At 33.4% G+C, this 24,294-nt stretch overlaps 3 protein-coding genes across 3 annotated transcripts; all 3 read left to right on the plus strand.

Moving 5' to 3' along the window:
- Nucleotides 1-12,940: 12,940 nt before the first annotated feature.
- Nucleotides 12,941-13,636, plus strand: LOC122603474 (UDP-glycosyltransferase 76B1-like). The gene has a single exon (XM_043776184.1). The coding sequence runs from the start codon at nucleotides 13,027-13,029 to the stop codon at nucleotides 13,567-13,569; it is 543 nt and encodes a 180-aa protein (XP_043632119.1). The 5' UTR covers nucleotides 12,941-13,026; the 3' UTR covers nucleotides 13,570-13,636.
- Nucleotides 13,637-13,809: 173 nt separating this feature from the next.
- Nucleotides 13,810-16,319, plus strand: LOC122604420 (UDP-glycosyltransferase 76G1-like). Its single transcript, XM_043777314.1, has 3 exons — nucleotides 13,810-13,871; nucleotides 14,269-14,396; nucleotides 15,442-16,319. The coding sequence occupies exons 1-3, from the start codon at nucleotides 13,810-13,812 to the stop codon at nucleotides 16,317-16,319; spliced, it is 1,068 nt and encodes a 355-aa protein (XP_043633249.1).
- A 911-nt stretch (nucleotides 16,320-17,230) lies between these two features.
- On the plus strand, nucleotides 17,231-18,143 carry LOC122604421 (probable receptor-like protein kinase At2g23200). Its single transcript, XM_043777315.1, has 2 exons — nucleotides 17,231-17,573; nucleotides 17,701-18,143. The coding sequence occupies exons 1-2, from the start codon at nucleotides 17,231-17,233 to the stop codon at nucleotides 18,141-18,143; spliced, it is 786 nt and encodes a 261-aa protein (XP_043633250.1).
- Nucleotides 18,144-24,294: the final 6,151 nt, after the last annotated feature.

Raw genomic sequence — 24,294 nt, forward strand, 5'->3', positions numbered from 1 at the left:
TATCTACTAGACATAGAGATTTTAGTTATCGTCAATTATCATATCATGAATGATAAATGATCAAGGATGGTCACATTTAACGTGGTTCCAACATTAACGACTTAATTATTTACTTCCTTCAAATAGTTTTACATGTGGTATAAAATTTATAAAAAATTAGTATAACATATTAGCAGCAACATACACCGCATACGCCTCAGAAAAAACACATGATACACATGTTTCAAAATATTATATCAAATACTCCAAAATTTATGATGAAAACAACTCAAAAAGATTGCAGGAGTTTCAAATTTAGACAAACTTATAGGATTTGAAGTTCTTCCGAGCATTAGATTTTAAAGGTATCAATGAATGGAACCCCATCATCGCTGAGATTAGTGCGTTCGTAGAAGCTTTAAAAATATTCGTAATAAGTAAAGGATTTGTACAGAGCCAGGGAGTCGGAATTTATGAGTTCTTCGGCTCGCTTTATGTAAACTTCTTTGCTTGGATAACAAAAATTTACTATTGAAAACCTGTCTTTCTGCTTATTTACTGCTGCTCTGTGATAAGGAGCTTTGTAAATTCCATTGCTCACGACTACATTAATCAAATGCCCAAGAAAGATAAGAGGGCAACTTTTAGCATAACAACTAGAGCCAAATCAATGGTATCAAGTTTTCATGACCATATGCATATTTATAACTATATATGATAGGTCCTAAAGGATATAATAAGATGGTTTAAAATGTCTCAAAGAGTTGTAGAGGGGGTGAATACAACTTTTACTTAATCTATTTGATAAAAGACTTTTTAATGCAGAATGTAAATTATCTTAAAGTTTTATCCGTATTCAGCTTGAGATAACTATATTAATGAAACAGTTTGTGAATGAACATAATATAAATACAATAAAGTAAAGGGCAGTCCAAGAACAAAGTGTAAGCTAATTTTCAACTAATTCTTTTATTGAAGAATAATAAGAATTATAAGTAGTTGTGAAACACATTAGCCTACAATTCTAACTACCTGGGTGAATAGCAAGTTACAACTATGTTTATCAACTCTACTAGCAAAAGCTAAGTACAACATGGATCCAAGCTGATAAGCTTTAATCGTTGTGAGAGTTAATGTAATGGATGCACACATTCTTGAGACACAAAAACTTATTTATATAGGCATCAAGACTGCCTTGGATGCCATCCATTTCTTTCCATGCATCTTGATCTAATGGCCTCTACTTCAGTAGTGGGTGATAGTGACATTGTCCTTTTTGTTCCCTACTTGCTCACCAAGGTTGATCGTGCAACAACAATACAATAATGGACACCTGATAGAATGTTTACAATCACAACTGACACTTCTAGAATGTCTTTTCTGATGCTTATCCGGTTGATAAATAATATATACAAAGTTATAAAAATTTTGGAGCACTTGCAATACTCTAGACTGACAATGTACTTTCCAAGCTGACTCCAAGATCCAAGTCGATTTCCATCCATCAGCTTGGCCTACTATCCTTGTTTTTCATCTTCAATTTAGACCAAGTGTTTGTTCTTCTTTTGATGCAGCTTGAGAGATATCATCTTCTAGTGTTCAGGTTGACTCAGCTTGGAACTCTCCAAGCTGACTCAACTTCAAAACCAAAGACTTAAGTATTTCTTGAGTTGTTTGTCATCTTCAAATCTATCTTGGAGTGTATGAGTGACTTGACTCCAACAATATCAAACTAGGATAACTTGCATAAGAGAATAAAAATATGTTTCTTTTAAATCTTTCCATACTTCACTTGCAACTTCAGAGAAATATTGTCCTAAGTATAATTCTTGACTTATAGATCCTAAAATCCATGAGAATACTACAGAATTACCCCTATCCCACTGTTTAGCTAACACTTCATCACTATCATATATCTTTTTCACATGTACCATCTATGAACCGTACTTTATTTTTAGTTTCTAAAGCAAGAAGCATAGCAAATGACCACACATTGTAATTCTCACTTCTAATTAGCTTAAAAAAAGTATAGCATCACCACTAGTATTAGTAGGATGAAAATATAAAGGATCACCAAAATTAAGACTACTAACTTGAGTTTTAGAACTACCACCAGAACCACCAAGAGTAGATTTTAAGAGCCATTTAGAACAATTAAATAACAGATATTCAATCACACAACAAATAGATCAAATAATAGCAGAACAATCAACACAGATATCACTTAATCAACAAATAGCCAAAGACTAAACAAACAATAAGAAAACAGAACAGAATATTAAAACTTAATAAAGAAATTTAAAGAAGAAAACAATTTTAAAAAAAAATATATTTCTAATCTCTCAAAATTGTCAGTGACAGGATTCAAAGTCTCTCAATGAAGAACGGTCAAGGATAACACAATTGATTTTGTGAGATTAGAATAAAAAATAATTTTGTAAAAAGACTTTATATAAACAAGATGAGAGAAAGAAATCAACAGTACAGTGCTTTCGACTCAAGGTAGAGGGACCTAATTCTTTTCTTGATTCACTTAGTCAAGAATAATAATCATGATCTAAATTAAGCAGCTAAATAACAAGATCGATAACCAGAAAACCCTAAAAACTAGTGTTTCATAGATCTAAGGTTTCGAAAACGAAATACACCCCAAATTTAACAAAACCTCAATCAAATATCACCGATTAGAGTAACGTGGCTCTGATACCATGAACGATTTTAAAAAACAAGCAATCAACAAATATTACTATTGTTATTATTATTATGAATAAATCAGTTGGCTAGATTATCCAACTTACAAAGTATTGATTATTACAAAACGAATAAGAAATTATATGGATCAAGATGATCTTTATACAGAAAATAATAGCGGGATGAATATCTATTCGAATGAAAAGTGAGAAAATATATATGCAAAACAATTGTGTCTGAATGAATTATTGGATGCACAACCATAGCAGCTTAAATACTCTCACTTGTCACCGAGCTCCTCTCATCTTCTTCAGTAGTGCAACTTTAGTCCTTTAAGTTTGAGAAATGACAAACCTATAGAAAACTAAACACCACAAGTTAGTAAAACATATAGAAATAACCCAAAGTTTATTTTAATGAAATTTTTATGATTTTGAAAGAAAACTTTTGAAATAACAAAATTAAAGAAGAGATTTGTGATTCACGGCTGTTTTGGGCAGCAAAGTCACGACAAATATGACTCCAAATGAGCTCCTAAACTTGCTTCACCATCTCCTTGAATGTCTAGCTTAACCCTGTGTTATTGTTATTGATTATGTTAGATGTTGGGCTATAATTTCTTGTGTGTTTGAACCGAAAAGAAAAGAGGAAGTGCAAAAAATTTTGAGAGAGATTGTGTGACTAGAGTGTGTGAGAAATGACATACAAAAAGAGAGAGTGGAGTGTATAGGTAGGAAAACTTACCCAGGAAGCTTGTGTTGGATTGATGTGTGAAATCTAGTCTTAAATTTATAAAACACGAATCACCTTGCGACTGACTACTACACACTTGGACCCATTCGTATGCAGTATAGCTAACTTAGTAAATCCGAGATCGTTCACAAGGACTTTTTATAAGCAATTGTATTAAGAAATGTAATTCAAGAAAAATGGGGGTTTTGTGGCCGAGTTGCCACGTTACAAGTAGTTAGTTTGAAAAGTCAGTAATCCCGAGGGATTAATCGAATGAGAAGTTTGTTGTTGAAAACAATAATTTAAAGGTTACCCATCTTGATTTCGCTCGACAACATGTTAAGATTGCACATTTGATGAAGTTCAAATTCAATTTAGTAATTAAATGACCGAGACTCAAATTAATCGCCAACCCCGTACCCGTCAAGTTAACAACTTATTTGACTCTCTTGTATAAACTAGTTTCATTATTAAGACCGGTACCCCGAGACGCCTTTTTATAACTTCTCTAGTTCAAAAATGGTTTTGGTCATTTCAGATAACAATTGTGTCTATAGATTGTACCCAACCATCAACCCGTTAATTCTTATTAATCACTAGTTACCTTCTACCGTACCCATCATAGAACCAATCGCTTCTAACCAAGCAATCAAAATAACTTCTACCCAAACCCTAGTCGTCATTAAGTTTGAATATAAATTATCCGCAATCAATAACTAAAGGACAAAGAATTAATAGATTAAGATCACGACACAACGTTAAATCAAATCACTTGAATTATAAAATGTTGTGCAATCCTTACATAATGTCTCACTCTATCAAGATGGATGAAAAGGCGATAGCCACTCATATTAAAATACGAATAACAAATCAAATAGAAAGAATTCATCATTACCGAATACAAAGAATTGAACGGAAATAACGAGAATAATCCAATCGTAATATCGATCTTCAAGGATGATAAATCTGATCAAAAGTCTCCTCAAAAGGTCTTAAAAACGGCTGGAAAGTATGAGATAGGGTTTTGGAATGAATAAGCATGTTATATATATGTTTCCAAAATTTTGCCCAGATTCGGACCTCGTTGCGGGGCAACTACAGGTTGCGGGGCAACTAGGTCTAGCTTCGCGTTGACTTGTTGACTTTCAATGATTTAAAGCTAAAGGCGTTGCAGGGCAACCACAGTAGTTGCGGGGCAACGATTCTCCTCTGTTTTCCTATTGCGGCTCAACTTCAAGTTGCGGGGCAACTCTCCATTTTCAAGCTTTGACTTTCATTGACTTTCTGCAATCTTCATCCAAATGCTTAGGAATCATCCGTTAGCACTTATTTCACCTCAATAATGTCGTTTTCTCCAGATTTACGCTTAAATACCTGTCAGAAACCTGAAACAATAACAAATACCATAAACGTATCAAATGTATACAAAAACGACTCAATAAACATGCTAACTTAATCATATTATCCGTGGGAAATGGGTATAAAATACGATATATCATGGATCATATAGTCAAGTCTCATTTGTTTGGTAAGGTGTTTGTGTGTATGTAATACATATATATGTGTATGCCGATTTTGGCCTTTAAATTCCAAAAATTTTATACAAATTCTTATAAAACTAAGGCCTGTTTATAAAATATGGATATGTGGCAAGTGTTTGTCTGGTTACTAACTTTATTTAAGATGAGATGTTAAACTTATATAAATATATATATATATATAGGGTTTGGGTATTGTAAAACAACTATTAAAGTAAAACAAATAAGATAAGATCTTGACCCTTAGATCATAGTTAAATTGATGCACGAAGATTCACGAAGCAATTGATGTACGATGATATTTATGATGCATAGTGATTTTCACTTATTGTTTTATTTGTTTTACTTTAATACTTGTTTTATTTTACCTAAAATTTATATATATGTGTGTGTGTGTGTGTGTGTGTGTGTTCGTGTGGGTATTGTATATGGGCATTATATATATATATGGCTACCATAGCATAGAGAAAAAAATAAAGCTAACTTTTAATCCTAACCATTAAAATTCACAATCCTTTAAATCTTGGCCTTTAAAATTCAAAGTCAAATTTCTAAAATTATAAAAGTCAAAAGATATAAACATGGTAACTTTTCAATTGTATTAAACATACTAACTAATTGCTTTAAAAAATTTAAGTACATAGTACACTAAAAAAAAAACAAATCATACGACAATGATAAGAGTGTTTATGTATAACAACATACTTTAATTAGTTATTCTTACACTACAGTAGATAAAAAATTTTTTTTTTTTTGAAAGGTGAATTTCTCTTGAATATTTCGCGTCATGATTCGACAGCGAGAGGTCTAGCATACGTTGTCTTAACCGTGTCCGCGCTAGAGAGCTCACTCGAAGTAGAAATGCCTATTTTAAATACCCAATGAGGGAAAAATTTAATTAGTTTTGAATTATATATGATGAATAATGTTTGATATTTTCACATTTTTGATCGATTAGTTTCAAATTAATAGAAGTTTTCTATTTTAATTAATTTGGTAAATGGTAAACTTATAAACTCTCACACCAAATTTATAATTTCTAAGAAAAAAAAATCCTATAAGAAAGAATATGATAGATTTTTTTTTGAACGGCGGATGGGAAGGTCGTTCCATCGAGTTGAGCAGTGACATCCAAACAGGCAGTATGTTTAGGGTTTGAAACGCCTTACACCGCTGGTACCCCCAAAGGGAGCCTATTACATGCAAAATTTTGTAATCATAGATTCAAAAATAACTAGATGTTAGAGTTTTTACATAGATTAGAAGTGTGCTCGTGTAATACATGGCATCCAAATATTTTTTAAATGTTATCGTAAGGACATGAAGTTAAAAAGTAAGTGACGGTTTCTGGCTGCTGGCATCCGTGAGGGTTGTGTAACATAGAGAGTTTAAGGTGTATCATACTACAAAGTTGAAAACCTTTGGGTAATAGTCCAGTAGCCACTAGCCACCACTTTACAGGGGGGTCAAATTTGAGATAATCAAAGGATTATTAAGTGATTGAGAATCATCTGGACACTAGCCTGATTGCATAATTAGTGGATACTAAATGGTACATCAGATGATTTCCATCCAATTACCTTTTTTTACTACAAAGTTGAATTTTTATTCGTATTGTTTTTACATTACCATTTGTTGTTATATTGACTTTTTAATTACGATAATATATAATATATAAGCATGACCCAGTTATGTTGACATGTTGCACTCTCTGATCTAACTCTAAAATTAAAAGTTTCATGTTCAAAAGTTCAACTCGTGATCGACCCGAGTTTACAAAGTTGGCCAAGTTATAGGTTAGCGGGTTGATAAGTAAAATAAGTTGATTAAATTATAGGTTAGCGGGTTGATAAGTAAGATGAGTTGGTTAGTCAAGTATGCTTTTAAGTGCATTGGTTTTGATTAAGTATGTCAAATCAGTTGTTTTTAGGTCAATTTCATAACTCAGTCAACGACCGGGTATTGGTCTAGTTTGTATTAGACTTTATAATAATACTTTTTTATTTGTTTATCTTTTTAGAACAGCAAGGCCGGATCACGGATATCCTGACTTGTTCACTTTTACTATTTTAGTTGTTGAGTTATTTAGTTACCTAAATTACTTGTGACTTAAACTACATAAATATATTAAGTTGTTGCTATTTGAAATTGAGTATTGTTCTATTAAGTAACACCGGTCAAGAAGCGCGGTTGTTACAAGTAAAACATAAGACTAAAATATCATTAACTTATTACTTCACCAACCTTTTGAAGTGATGTCCCAAATACAATCTTAATGAAATAATTTATAAAATGCATCCCTTAACTACTAAACTAACGACATTACTTTTTTGATATACTTTTACATTAATAACCTATACTTTTTACCGCTTTCATTATCACTCGTCATCGCAGCCACCCGTCGTCGTTGACACCGCTAGTCGTCATAGCCATCCACGGTCGCCAACACTACCGTCTTCATCCACACCACTGCCGTTACCATTGCTACCGTTACCGCTGGTTAATGCCTCGATCCCACACCGCCACTAGACGTCGTCGTCACTCCAGCCACACTATCACCGTCGTTGTTTTGGGCGGGTTGCCTGTAGTAAAATCATGATTCTTGCAAAATATGAGTTTTGTTTGATGAATATTTTGGTAACAATCGTTGTTAGGTGTGAACCAATTTCTATTTATATATGTCGAAAGTTTAATGTTCCAATAAATTATGTGATTCAATAAAACATATCTTGCGACGAAAGTAAGTGTTAATACTTTTTTCTTTTAATATTGCTATTGGTTATCATTAACGTATATAAAATAGTTATATTTTTATTATAAATTTTTAAGTTATGCAAATAAGTGGACTGACGAATTCAAGCTTGAAAACGAAGAGAAAAGACTTTTCCAAATGTAATTAACATCATCCTTCAAATTAAGAGATTAGTACTTCAAAATATAATTAATTTTACACGAATTGTCATAGTTAGTATCGAACTTCAATCCTATACATTGTATGTAATAAATTTTCAAATTATGTGCATTGTATTCGATCAATCATAAAACTGATAAGTGATGGCTTATGTAATTGTCACGTATAACCGGATACATACAATAAACATGTTTTAAAAGTTTGTTGCATATATAATGCACAATTGAAGTTGCATATACATATAACAATTCGTTTGAAGTTAGTCTACATTTTAAGTTTTTAACATACTAATGCCCTGATTTAACTACGTTAAAAGGACGATCGGAGAAAGCACCATCTATATATTAACAATAAAAAATTGTAAATGATGTTTTTTTAAGTATATTGACAAATAAGAGATTCCATTTACTTAATATAAATTAGGGTTAAGTGCACGGAAATGTAATTAACTAAGCCCGAAAAGTTATTGTGTACATGAACTAACAAAATCTCTATTGTATGCATGAACCCTGCTAAATATCTATTGTATCGGGAAACCGGATAAAAGCTTATGTGAGCCCGGTTTTCTTGACACTTTGGCTGCTTTGACTATAAAAAACCCACCTATTTCCCCCCTTTTCCACACAATATTTCCCTCCCCCATTTTTCCCGCCCTTCTTTCTTTCTCCATCTTTCTCCTACTCTAAAGGTTCAAAGAAAAAAAGAAATCATAAAGTCAAATCATTTATTTCAACCGGTCAAAGGGAACTATTTATGATCTTTTTCATATGAATAATTTTTTTAAAAATTGAATTAACTGCTGTGTTCAATTTCTTATTGCAAATCAGAAGAAAATGGAAGACCCTCGCCGGATACACGCCCAAACAATTAGAACAACCATCACCACCGCCAACCACCGTTTCCACCGTTTTTTTCTGCCCTTATTCATTTCTTTTCCAAACTTCGCTTTCCCGATAGTGCACGTAAGGTGTTTGATGAAATGTCTGGCAAAGATTCTGTTTGTTTTTCGTCCCTTATTGTCGGGTTAAGTCGGAACTCGAACCCCGTTGAGGCTGTAACAATTGTGATTTTGACCATTTGACCATATATACAATTTAACTAATTATCGAGTTGGCCAATATAGTTCAAGTGCATTTGGAGTTCATTTAAGTGCAATGTGTTCATATAGATCAATTTATCGTTCAACTCGGGACTTATGTTCTAGTTGAGGTCATTAGTCGTGCTAATCGAATTTACATCTTGAGATGACGTTTAGATAAATTGGCTTTACGGTGCTAGACGACATTTAATCTAGTTAGAAACTTGAAATGGATCCTCCATGGGTTTCACCCAACCTATGACCTACCCAACTCACCATACTCTTATTTTTCCCCATCCATTCATTTCTCTTTCACTCTTTCTCTCTAAACTCACCCAAGAACACACACACTTACTAATCTCTCTCAATCTCTAAATTTCTTCTTCAATTAGTGTTGTTTGAGCAAGATTTATACAAGAATCATCATCTTTATCATCATTTCTTCATCATATCAAAAATTTGGAATTTAAAGTGCAAGAAACCTTCCATCCTAGCTCAAAAATGGGTTTTGACACTTGGGAGAAGATTTGGTAAGTTAAACTCATCTCAAATTCATCATTTTAAGTTAATAATCATGTTTCTAAAACAAACCCATGAGTTCTTGGTCAATTTCGGGTTCAAAAACGAATTAGGGTTTTGAAATGGGTCAAAATGGATTTGAGCAAGGATTTGATGTTATCGATTGAAATTATGATGTGGGTTATGTTTAATGGTGTTAAAATATGTTGTTTTATGCATAAAAATGAGTTTTGGATCACCACAAATCAGTTTGGAAATCAAAAATAGGGTTTCAGGGGTGTTTGGATCGTTTTTGGCTTGCTGAACTCATGCAGATCTGGGCTCATTGCGGGGTAACAACTAGTTGCGGCGCAACTAGATTTTCTGCACCTTTTATTGCGGCGCAATCATATAGTTGCGGCGCAACACCTGCATGTTTCTTCCTTGGCAGTTTTCAAACGCTTATAACTTTTGATCCGTAAGTCCAATCGAGTCATATGACTTATCGTTGGAATCGTGAGAGAATCTACTTTCTCATGGTAAAATCCTTTTAGTCTGAATCTTCCAACATTTCTAAAAATGTTGAGTCAAGTGTCTTGTTCATACCCGGGAAAGGCATTGAAGCGTTTGTGGGTTTGTGACTTGACTTGAACTTACTAGACCAACTCGTTAGGGTTGCTAAAGTTGAAATTGATTGTACAGTGATGTACATTGTTAGGTTGTGGACACGTGGCAATCATTGAACATTTATAGCTCGATATTAACTTGTCGTTTTGCTTGGAAACCAAGGTGAGTTCGTAGCTCCCTACTTGTTTGAGATTCGGGCTGAAAAGTGTACAACCTGTGTGTGTTAACTTGTTTGTTTGTGCAATTATGTGTTGCCTTGATTGATGACATAGTTCAATTGTGCATACGTTTGATTTTCTTGATGATGACATGACTTGATTGTGCATATGTTTGAGTGTTTTGAGTGATGACATTGTTTGATTTATGGATTTGTTGACGTGTAAATACGTGGTTGTTATATGATTATTGTATGTGCATGTTTGGTTGATTATTAGGTTAGTTGTGCATATATGAAAGACGGTAATACTTTCGAAAGGTTGGAGATGGTGGGAAGGCTACGGGTGACCCTATATATAAGCATCAAAGACCTTCAAAAGTAGTATCGTACGAAGTATATACATAGGGTGTTTGTTTCTGTGTGGACCTTGATGGTCAGGGATGAACAACATTACGTGCATTTTAGTACAATAAGGTACATTACGTGCAATTGAGTGAAATTGAGGGACATTGATAGTCATGTTTGGCGTTATAGAACTTGTTAGATACTTATCGATATTATTATTACTTGTTCTTGTTTACTATGCGTATTCTAAATACCTTGCATAGTTATGTGAATACATATGTGAGGGTCATTGATGGACATTGATTGGTTATGGATTGTTTGAGTATGACTAATTTATTTATGATTAGGATAGTTGTACATACATCGAAAACGATGATACATTTAATGAGTTGCAGATATGGTGGGAAGGCTGCGGGTGACCCTGTATACAAACATCTAAAATTCCTTAAATGTAAAGTCATATGAAATGTATGTGCATTGTGCATGGTTGAGTTGATGGACATGATGGACATGATGACATTAAACGGGTACTTACGTACTTGATGACATTAAACGGGTATTTATGTACTTGATAACATTAAACGGGTACTTATGTACTTGATGACATTAAACGGGTACCTATGTACTTGATGACAATATCGATGACAATAGAGGGACAATGTGTGCATGTGCAATAAACGGGTGCTATACGTACTTGATGACAATTGGATGACATGAGAACAATTGAGGGACATTGATGAACATGTTTGACATTTTAAAACTTGATGGATAATTGTTAATGTCGACATTCTATGTTCTTGTGGATTATATGTGTTCTGGCTATGGTAAAATTGTGCAATGGATACATGTGGGTCCAGGTTACGCTACGAGCCAACCTACATTGAATACTTGTGCCTTTTAAGGACTTACTGTAAGTGTGTTCCATGCTCATTATCTTTGTTCATATTGTGAATGGCTTTGGCATTAGATCCTTGTCATTTGCTCTTACGAACTCACCAACCTAGTGTTGACTTTGTTTAGTACACTTTTCAGGTATTTAAGAGAATACAAGATGTGTCGGTTGATTGATGTTGTGCTAGAGTTTGGGCTTGGACTTACATGGATCCAGGATTCATTTGCCCGTATTTTCTTTGCATTATGTATTATGTACTTGTTGTTGATGTTGGATTCACCGAATCCCCTTATTTCATATAGTTCATGTTCTACGATAATCCCATGCTTACGCTATAACTTTTGGGTGCGTTTCGAGTCTAGCTCGGGGTGTTACAGAGGCATTGTGTTGTTTTTGCTGAAATGAAAGGTTTTGGGTTTGTGTCTAGTCAAAGGTTACAGGACCTTGACCCTGTTGGATTAATCGGGTTATTCACAAGTTCCGGGTCAAACGAGTCATAACATACGGGTCACGGGTCCAACATAAGATTGAAATGGGTCTGGATGTTTTATCTGCATGTTTTAAAAAAAAATGTGTGAATCAAAGGTGTCTAGAAAGTCATGGGTGACTTGGTTAGTGTTTGACCGAGTTACTTGCAACAAATGTGATCGTGGAAGACTACCTTTAACTTTCCATGTGTTTGTTTTTCTTTATAAATAGACTAGAGTAGTTTGTATGTACCTATTTTTCATATTAACAGAAAGCATTTCTCACTGAACTCTCTTATACTATATTTACTTCATACATATACATATATAGTGATTTTGTGTGTGTGAGTGTTAAATATTGGGCCTCAATCCTACAGACCCGCAAGACGACTCAGCTTATGATTGCTGCAAATGCCTTTTCTGGTGTTAGAAGGTACAAATCTATATGAAGTTATCTGAGTTAATGGAGAAGATACAGGAAGTCGAAGATACAGGAATTATATTGATATAAATATATGTATATGTTTTTTTTATTAATAAAAAAATTCACATGGTGGGTCCACGTAAGAAAAAAAAAGTTGAAAAGTTTAAAAGGTGACCTACTAACGTAATAGCAGATAAATAGTGTTTGCGATAACCTTTCTGGCAAGGTTCATGTATAAAATAAACCTTTTGTAAGTTCATGTACACAATAATTTTTCGGCCTTAGTTGATTACATTTTCCGTGGACTTAACCTTATAAATTATTATCCAACTTGATTAAATAATTCAAAAAAAAAAACATGTTTGGCTATTTGTTCTTTGAAAAGTACATGTTTGAGTATTTAATTTTGTGCTAATCAAGTCGAGAAAAGTATTCTATAATATGTCAAATGAGTTGGTTTTATCTTTGTCATTAGGTGGCCTAATACTAGTAAACAAATTAACTCAACGTGTATCACGAATCTATTACAGTATTTGTCTTTTCTTTTTATATTAACAGCAACGTGCATTAGATTTTGATCTAGTCTTACCAAGATCAACATACCACTCTAACTCTATAAATTAATTGTTCTTTCAGAAAAAAAAACTTGGAAAATTTAATCATCTTAAGTTAGGGCCTCACTGAAATATGGAAGAAGATCAACATATCGTTCTAGGATCGTCAAAAATTGGCCAAAGAATAATATTGTTATCATTGCCTGTCCAAGGTCATCTTACTCCTATGTTTCAACTAGCATATACTCTTCATAATCAAGGTTTCAAAATAACAATCGTGCATCCGCAACAATTCTCTCCCGATCAATCAAAGTATCCCCACTTCACTTTCAAGTCGATTTCTGATGGATTCGATATTCAAAATCATATGCCAGAGAAACCAAGCCCAAGCTTTTTAGTCACCTATCTTAATAACCACTGTATAGATTCATTTAGGGATTGTTTGGCTGAGTTATTGGCTGAACCCAATGAGCCTCCGGTGGCTTGTTTGATCACGGATGCTGAATACTACCTAACTCAGGATGTGGCTAACTCTTTGAAAGTCCCTCGGTTAGTGTTTTGGGTATGCAATATTGTTTCGGTCCTTGTCTATAGGGATTTACCTTTTTTCTATGATAAAGGTTACTTCAATCTTACAATAAAAGGTGTGTTCTTATTCTCATCTTCTAAATCATAAAATGTTTTACGTTAACTATAAACGCTTTGTAGTTTTATATTAATATATATGCATCAAGTTCGAGTGATGGATTTAGGTTTACGTATATAGTAGAACCGTTTATGGTATGATACTTACATATATACTATAGTCTATAAACAATGGTCAGTGTTCATCTCAAACCATAATAAGTCGAAAACCAATGGACAAATAACAAATTTTATTATTTCCTTCTTATAATTCCTCCTCGGCCACCATCCGATGCCTCCACCAGACCACCACGATTCTCTGCCATCACCACCCGCCCCCACCACCACCCGTTGGTAAGTCCATGATGGAGCTATGACAGCACGCTAAGGACGAAGCCCGTCAAGTAAATTACCCTACAGATCACCCCTGTAACATACGGCCACCAGCTACCACTCATTAATACTCTTAAAGGCAGAGTTCAGTTTAAATCACATTTTTTGGCGGTGGTAGTGGTAGCGGTGGCGGGGTAAAAGGGTGGTGGTGGTGGTGTAAAACAGTGTAGTGCTAACGGTTAGAGGCAGTAAAACCGTGGTGGTGTGGTGTGTGAGGTGGGAGAAGAAGGGGAGAAAAATGTGTGGCTGAGGTTTGTCTTTAGCATTCATTTTTTTTTCTTGTTTTTCATCTGATAAACAACCCTACAAACTATAGTTTGTTACATTTTATAGCTATAAACAACCCTACAAACTATAGTTTTTCATCTGATAAACAATGCGGCGGTAATGGTTGTGCCAGCGGTTTGGTGGGTTTGGTGGTTTTGGCGATAGGTGGTGATGATGCAACTATGGTCGGTGACGGTGGTGGTGTAGACAAAATTAAATGTAATTGATAGAGATGTAATTAATCTAAAGGGGTAGTGAAGATATTTTAGAAGATATATGACTAATATTGTAAATTATCTCATTAAGGGTATAATAGTCATTTCTCATCTCTCATATTTTTCATTTTTCAACAAGGGTGTATAATTTTTACATAGTAGTATAGATAGGTACATTTCCAGACATGCTACCCTTTATTTGATGAGTTATTAATAATGGTACGTAATCCTAGATCTTTATAGAACTAAAATAACAGCAGGCCCTTTTGTGATTTCAAGTTAACTTAAGTGTAGAGTATAGATAACCTCCAAGAGTTATAAGAATTTAAGGTCACATAATGTAATCAACTATATTCTATATACGAATGTTTATGTTATGTATTGAATTACTCCGGTGTTAATTGTTTGTAATAAACATTCAAATCCCGGTTATTGGATGTACCTGCCAAATTAAAAAACTTGCAAACTAACATGGCATTGGACGTGTCAGACTGATAGCCTTTATGGTTGCCATACATATATATATATATATACACATCGGTGCAAGTTATTTTAAGACCACCTCCTTAATTTAGACCACTTAGACCATTTTAGGACATGTGTTTTTTGTAACTTACACAACACCATGATCATCTTCGACCACCACCATGATCATCTCCGACCACCACCATGATTTTCCGGCGACGGGCCCGCCGGAAAATCATGTGTAAGTTAACTTACACATGTGTAAGTAACTTACACATGTGTAAGTAACTTACACATGATTTTCCAGTGGGCCCGTCGCTAGAAAGTCTTAGTGCTTTTACAAAAAAGTCTTGTATATAGTATTAGATGATGATGGTGGTGTGTAAGTTACAAAAACTACATGTCCTAAAATGGTCCAAGTGGTCTAAATTAAGGAGGTGGTCCTAAAATAACTCAAACATTCGAATAGTTCATTGCACAACATAAACATTCGTGTATAGTTTATTACATTATGAGATCTAAACCCAAATTAAAAACATGAACAAAATATTTATAGTAACAAGTAACATTCTTTATTCTTTCAGATTCAGAGTTTGAAACGCGGGTGCCAAAATATCCGGTTTTGAAAATCAAAGACATTGTAAAGATTACAACTAATCCGGAAGGTTCAGCAGAACTTCAAAGGAATATTGCTAAGCAGATAGAAGCATCATCAGGAATAATTTGGAATTCCTTCGTACAACCAGAAGAACCTATACTGGAAAACCTTAGACAAGATTTTGGGGTTCCAGTATTCACTTTAGGCCCACTTCACATGTATCATCCAGGTTTCACAAGCAACCAGCTGCTTGAAGAAGACAGGAGTTTTTTCTCATGGCTAGATGTTCAAAAACCCAAGTCTGTAATATATGTAAGTTTTGGGAGCTTTGCAAAAATAAGGAAGTCAGAGTTTCAAGAAGTGGCTCATGGGTTAGCCAACATTGGCTTTCCATTCTTGTGGGTGGTTCGACAAGGGATGGTTAAAGATTCAGAATGGCTCGAGTGGTTGCCAGAGAAGTTCCTAGAGAAAGTTGCCGACCAGGGACGAATAGTAAAATGGTGTCCGCAAAATGAAGTTCTAGCACATCCGGCGATAGGGTGTTTCTGGACTCATAGTGGATGGAATTCAACAATAGAGAGCGTATGCAAAGGAGTTCCTATGATTTGTTCGCCTTGTGTCGTAGGCCAACCCATAATTGCAAGATACGTGAGTGATGTTTGGAAGATTGGCGTTTTGTTGGAAGATGGTCTTGAAAGGATGGGAATCGAGAGAGCGATCAAAAGAGTAATGTTGGATAAAGAAGGTGAAGAAATGCGGAAAAGAATAAGTCTTTTGAAGGAGGAGGTGACAATCTCTTTCGATGAAGGTGGTTCATCACATACGTCGCTAAAGAGTTTGATTGATCATATATCATCGCTTTGACTTCAATAAATATGAAATTAGTGTACTCAACTTTGGTGGGTTGATAGCATGTGTATCCAATTCTAAATATAATGAAAGGGACTTTAGGGGAGGTTTGACTTGGAGGCTTGGAGCCTATTGAAAGATTAATGTCTTCCTAAGATTAATTCAGCATATATTTATGTTGGATGTTTATCATTCGATTTATAATTAGTTGCCATTAACATTTATAATTCCTCTTATTATTGAGGATGTGATTTATATATCTTGTACATTAGGATTAGGATATGGCAGCATTTGAACCAATCGATCTTGTGATAGTTGACTCTTTCCGAAGCCAAGACCTTTGTATATAGGCTTCGTAATCATGACCCTTCGTATATACGAAGAGGTATATCGATATCATCATATATCAATATATTAAGAATTAATGTTACTACATTATGATGCCAGCTATATATTAAGAATATATATATATATATATATATTACTCCTTTATAATGATTATTCACCTCCTATTTTAGGAAAGAGTTAAAAAATAGTTAAATGAAAAATTACTAGATTGCCCTTAATAAACAACCCTTATGGAAAGGGTTATTAAATATTATCAAAATTACCCTTAATGAATTAATTTATACTTTAAACCTTTATCTTCTAAAATATCACTATCACATTGTATCAACTTACACATTTAGATCACTCGACACCAATTGTCGATGTCATCGATCACCACCCATCACCATCACCAACACCACTAAATCACCGTCGCCGCATTGCGCGGGTACAATGCTATATATATATATATTAAAATCAATAAAGAAAGTCAACAAAATGATGGAGGTGGCTCACATAAAAATATACTTACTGTATATAACGTTCTCATATTCATGTTGTAAACAAATTACAGCTAGTTTCACCTGATTAATTCAAATATGGAATCTACATTTATTCACTTAAAAATTCCACTCCAAGAAATACTAAGGGCTACTAACAACTTTGCTGATGAAAATATAATTGGGAAAGGTGGATTCGGAAATGTTTACAAAGGGCAGGTTACACACCGTGGGAAGCTCATCACTGATATAGCAGCACGAAGATTAGACCGTAGGCATGGCCAAGGCAACGTTGAGTTCTGGACCGAGATCTCTATGCTTTCTAGTCTCGACCATTATGTGGTTGAATTCATCGGGTATGTTGATGAGAAAAATGAAAAGATCATCATAAACCGAGATTACAACAAAGGAAGTTTGGTGATGTATTTAAGTGACCCAAAAGGTTAAATGGATTGATAGATTGAATATTTCTCATGCTCTTGGGCGTGCAATATTTTACATCCATAACGGGTTAAATCAAAAATATTATATCATACATCGTAACATCAATAGTTTCACTATTTTGTTAGATGAATACTGGATGCCGAGGTTATCTGGATTTGAATTTGCAATCAAACATCCAGTAGAACGACGAAACCAAATTTTCCTTTGTGATGAAGCTATTGGCACACAAGGGTATATGGATCCGGCTGATTTGAAACATGGAGGCGTGACTAATAAGTCCGATGTCTACTCCTTAGGCGTCGTTTTATTTGAATTGTTGTGCGGGAGAAAAGCAAAGGATGATCAAGATAATAGATTGCTAGCTTCATTGGCAAAATTTCATTATAGAAATGGAACTCTACAAGATATAATCGATCCTGATTTGTGGAACCAAATGAGCCCGGAATCGTTCAAATGTTTCTCGGATGCAGCTTATTCTTGCTTAGAAGAGGAGCGATCACAACGTCCAAATGTGGAACAAGTTCTTAGTGAGCTTAAAAAGGCTATCGATTTCAATATTATGTGTTAATGTAACCTGTAATTATGTTTCAACAAAATCTCATAAATTTCAATATTATGTTTTAACCGGCCATTAAATTAATTATGCCCAGATCTTAAGATTTTAATAACTTTACATTACAACCAAGTTAAAAATGTCTCAATTCCAAATATATGATACAGGTGGAAGTTCAATATTCTTAATTTCTTGTGATGAACATAGGTTCATATAATCTTGTTTTGATTTAATTTTGTTTTCTTAGGGAATCTCCAATGGTGGCATTTTTTGCTACTCCAATGGTAAAAGCTTTAAATTAACATGAAATATTTTAAATTACAATCAAATATGTGTGAGAGAGAGTGTAATAACTGTAAGTTTTTCAAGTTTTTGCCAAAAAACTTTTGCACCTAATAATGGTTTTAAGTCTTTATATAAAGAATTAAAGAACAACCAATGAAATAACTTTTAGGTAACTAGTTAAAATATTTGTAAGAGTTATTCGTATAATCTTATTGCTTTTACCTGATGCAGTTTGGTGTTTGATATGATATAATTAAAAAATAACTAATGAAATATTTATATTGCTTGATTTTTTTTATTAAATACTCTCTTATATTAACGATAATTAGTTAATGCCATATGAGTTTTTTTTTTAATATGATATACAGAAAGCGGAGTATGAAGAACATAATAAGGATATGAAAAACGTAAAGGATATAGAAGACGACAGCCATACAAATGACAAGGAGGATGACGATAAAAAATATGAGGATGAAGACTTCTATAATAAGGTACTTTTAATAATTAAACTTGTTATCATGACAGGTACAACTGATCATTCTCTATATCTAATATCTAATAGTACTATAATATAAAACACTAGTGCTTATACCCAGTGCGATGCACGGATAACCTAAATAATTTTTGTTTAAACTTTATTTTAAGATTGTATCAATGAATAAATATAATTGAGTTGGACATAATAAAAATATTCTTATTAGTACGTTGATTAATTTAAAGAAGAAGAATGCTAGATATATCTTGGGATTTATTAATGATACACGAGGGCTTAAAACGTGTACATTGCACGCCAGAGAGAAATTATAAAATTGATTACCCATAGTAGACGCATATAAGAAGGATTATGTTGGTTACCTGGATGTTATAAGTATTATGAATTTTCCCCCACTTTGATATATAGACCCACGTGGATGCGCTATAACCTAAAACAATTTTTTTAACACCGGTTCAAGCATGCATGTAGCGAAGTAAATGTACTCCTATTACAACTAATGACCATTTTAAAACAAAACTAATGACCTAAAATGCATAAAAAAGTCTTATTTAGCACTAAAATAAACCAAATATACCTCATAATTTTCATCACAAATTTGACAGACTGTTCTTTGTATAAGATTTGAAATTTGTTGTTCATTCATTTTAACTCCAATAGCACCAGTTGCATCTACAATCCTAACTTGCACATTAAACCTATAAAAAAAAAACAGATATACAATTTTACCACACAACTTAATGATTATAGAGTTTTAATATGAAATATAAATATATACCTAGAATTGATGAGAACTCCTTCCTTGTTACATGAACAACAAATCCACATTTTGTTGTCCCTTAAAGCATCAATAATGTCGAATGCATCCATTTAGAGACCAGTCAACTTAACTTCTTGAGAACAGTTCACACATTCCATTGAATACCATAACTGGTCGGTTGGAATAAAACCGATTGTTGTAACAACAACCACTTTATCAAACTGTCAAAATGAAAATGTTTATACATTAGAATGTTAAAAAGCTAGTTATAAATTCGAAAGAAAGTTATGTTAAAAAGTAATCTAATCAAAAAAGAAAAATTCATAAACAATGAATACTTACATGTTCGTCCATCAGGGTCATCTCAATACTACCTATGTTATTAACATCTCCATATAGAGGTTGCTTCCATAGCCGCAAATTCTAACCGTTATCGTACATGGCTTATTATTTGGACGCAAATTTCTAATTGAAATATGGTTTAGTGAAGCCATACTAAAATTGATCTGTTATGTGTTTACGTGTTGAAATGCCTTAAAACTGAATGGAAGTGGCCTTATATAGACATAGACATGCAAGGAAGTAACGGCCACAAGCAATACACGAACGGTTACATATTCAAACTTTCGAAAATTTGAACTTCTTGAAAGCATAACTAATCCGTTTTCAAAAATTTGAACTTCTTATAAAAATAACTAATCCATAGACCTTCCAAGGAGCAATATTGTAACGATTTTTTTGGCTTTCTTGCATTTTTAAGCATGTCATATAGGCAATAACTAACAAATTTTGAAGTGAGATTTATATAATGTAGGAATTTTGTCTTTTTTTTCTAAGAAAAAACTATCTAAGATATCCATATTCTTTAATCACTAATTTAAACATATCTACCTAATATACCTATAATAACTTTAAATCTCAACCACTCATTTTTTTCTCTCCTCAAATCTCAACCACTCAATTTTTTTCTTTCTCATGCATAAATCATTTTATTCATCTAATTCATTTAAAATCTTTTATTTCAAAAAATCGTATATCGATAAATTATAAAAATTGTATGAGTGTTTTTAAAATTTCATGTTTTTTCATTAGAGATGTCATTCGATATACTTTCGATAAATTTTTTAATCCAAGGGCAGAGCCCATACGACTAAGGCATTTGGCTATCATACATTCATACTCTATGACTTAACTTATCACCTCCACCATCTCACCGCCGCAACGTGCAAACACTATCCCTCGTTCATTTAAGCTTGTATCTTCATTTGACGTAATGTATGGATTAGCCTTTATTAATTTCATGGTGATTAATACTCCCAAATTAAAATCAACCAACAATTAATGGAGGGAACCCTAATTCCAATATCACAATTAGATATCTATCGACTTACTCACTCGTAGCAATATAATTCAAGCAAACATAAATAATCATATATAATCACATAACCATTCAACATTTAGAAACTAATGAAAATGAAAAGAAAGAAAGATATGATGGTGGTGGAATCTTTTTCAATTCACAAAATTTCTAACCAAATTCTCCAAGAAAAAATGATTTTATACATTAGATTGATAGGAACCGCTTGATCTCATATACCGAATTGGTACCCATATAACCTTTAGTAGGGATAATGTCAAGGTAATTCAACCACTTAAATTCAATTCTGCCTCTGACAAGATTTGAACCCAGATTGCTTCTAGAAAGTGACAGCTGGTGGCTAACTCTTCGTACTACGAAGAGTTGGTTAAGAAAAAATTATTTTAATCAATTAATGGATAAAAAATGGTTTGGGGTTTTATTTTGATGGATAAAGATGATGGTGGATGGATGATTTTAATGATGAACAATAGGGTCAGGGGCGGACCGACATACACCCGAGGGGTAGCCGAGGCTACGGGTCCGTTTCGTCCGTGAAGTATAAGATTTTTTAAATTTTTTTATGTTATATATTGGTGTTACGGGTCCAAAAGAAATGGATACCGGTCTTATAAGAAAACAATTATACTTTTACATGTTATTTAGGAAAAGAAGGTGGAAATAGATACCCACTTATTTAATTATAATCATTAAAGAAAGAAAGAAAAAAAATATTTAATCAGTATTTACCTTGTATGAAAATTTGGAGTTTAGTTGGAGTTTAATAGTTTCACATAGATTGTCCAACTTTCGCTTCCTTTCTCCCGAATTCCAATCACATAATCAAGATTTTACTATTTTATTCTCATTAGTAAACTATATTGTTAGTATTGGAATCACTTGTGAGTGTTGATATCTTAGTTAGGAAGAAGGTTATGGACTTTTAGATAGAGTAACTAAAATCTTAAAGGATTCGAGAAAATGGAAATTAGGATAAATTGATGAAATATCTATAATTGTGGAGCTAACTAAGTTTTACCTGTCACCTTTCCTTGCATGCCACGTACAAACTCTTTTAAATCATACTTATCCTTCTTAATTAATTTATTAATTTATAAATACAAATAACATATACATAAATAATTTATTTAGTTTTTTATGTAAACATATAAATAAATCATTATTATTATATTCTTCACCTTTTTAAATTACGGGTTTTACAAAAGACAACTCTATTTTGTATTGAAGTCTTAAAACAAATTGAAAACAAAGTATATATTTTGTATATTTCATTCTTACTTTATGCAAATCTTCTATTTAATTAAGTCTTTTATACGAGACAAGATACCAACACATTTTGTGTCGTGTTCAATTATGTGTAATGATTATTAATGATTTCTAAACATTTGTTGGTATTATGAAAAATGAATAGAAATTGTATAATTTGTAACGAGCCTAAATTTATTCCAAAACATAGCTAAATTTTGTATCATTCAAAGTTTTATTAATGTGGATGATTTTGTAACACCCCAACAAGGCGGAGTCATGGGGTATCACAAGAAAAACACAACACGACATGGAAATTATGTAAAGTAAGTCTAAATGCATAAAAAGGATCAAGTAATCCATACGAACCATTCTATAATGCAAGTATCCGGATCACACATAAGCATAACCCCTAAATCGGGAAATGAATCACGGATCCAAGAAGTCCAAGTCCAGCACGATCAAGCAATCAACCATCCAATACGTCTATGAGCTAACCTGTTGACCTGAAAAGTGTACTAACACGCGTCAACATATAGTTGGTGAGTTCGTAGGGGCAAGTAATAGGAAACAAGTGTGTCAGGATAACAACCGTTAACGATATACGAGGATTAAAGTACTTAATCACGTTCCAAGGAAACCCTAAAAGGATTCACATTATCACAAATCAATACAAGTCAACGTTTACGTTCAATTATAGTTATAATGGCACGACTTACATAAAAAATAATGCGCGATAAACCGGCACGACTTACATGATAAACAATGCGTATAATATGTTTCAGGCACGACTTACATATATTTCAAATGCGTAAAATACGTTCCAGGCACGACTTACATATATTTCAAATGCGTAAAATACGTTCCAGGCACGACTTACATATATTTCAAATGCGTAAAATATGTTCCAGGCACGACTTACATATATTTCAAATGCGTAATATCACGGCACGACTTACATATATTTCAAATGCGTTATATCAACGTTACGTTACAACTAAGCATTCATATTCAATATACATGTTAAACAATATCGTTAACAACATAGTTATGCCACAAATCGTTGGCTTATCGTTATGCCATCAACATGGACTTAATCGTTATCACCATCACAAATCTATAATACGTTAAGGAGGAAAATGTTATCATGCGAGATCCTATGTCTCGATCCTTATCAAAACATTTTCCATCAATCAACAACACAATGCACATACACTTCTTACGATTCTAATTTCAAGAAATCATTGATGCTTATATATAGGGTCACCCGCAGCCTTCCCACCACATCTCATATTCATTGAAAGTATAACCGTCTTCCATGTATGTACAACTACCCAAACCACAACAAGTATTCATAAATGGAAGCATAATTAACTGAGCAACAAGTCAATACGTTAATCAAACAATGAATCAATCGATTAAACAACAATAACAAGCACGTACACTTTTCAGTCCGAATCTCAATTGAGTAGGGAGGGTTTACGAAACTCACCTTGATCGGCAAGACTCAAGTTAAGAATGATCACAAGCGTACAATATTCGTCACACGTTCACAACCTATAGTAATACATATATGCATATCAATACACGTTCATAATTTCATTCTTCGGGATTTGTTCGACCATGAGAATCAAAATGATGTTTGTTGGACGGATATGAGATTTGGGGGATGTTAGGAATTGACTATGACATGGATTAAACGAGTTAAAGACATAGAGGAAGAAAACGGGCAACAACATGGGTAAGAATGGTTTGACTAAAAAGTCAAAATTGACCAAGAACATTCAAACCCTAATTAGACATTTGGAACCGGTTTGTAATGCTTCAAAACTAAATTTTATGCTTTATTAGACATGAAATAACATCAATGAACATAACCCACTTTAAAAGTTAAACCCATGACTCACAAAATCATCAAAACCCGTTTTTGACCCACTTTGACTTTTGCAAAAACCCTAAATCGGCCAAATTGCGTTTTTGAAGGCTTGGAACTCATTTGGAAGCA

This window comes from Erigeron canadensis, chromosome 6, assembly GCF_010389155.1.
Source record: "Erigeron canadensis isolate Cc75 chromosome 6, C_canadensis_v1, whole genome shotgun sequence".
Classification (NCBI taxonomy): Eukaryota; Viridiplantae; Streptophyta; class Magnoliopsida; order Asterales; family Asteraceae; genus Erigeron; species Erigeron canadensis.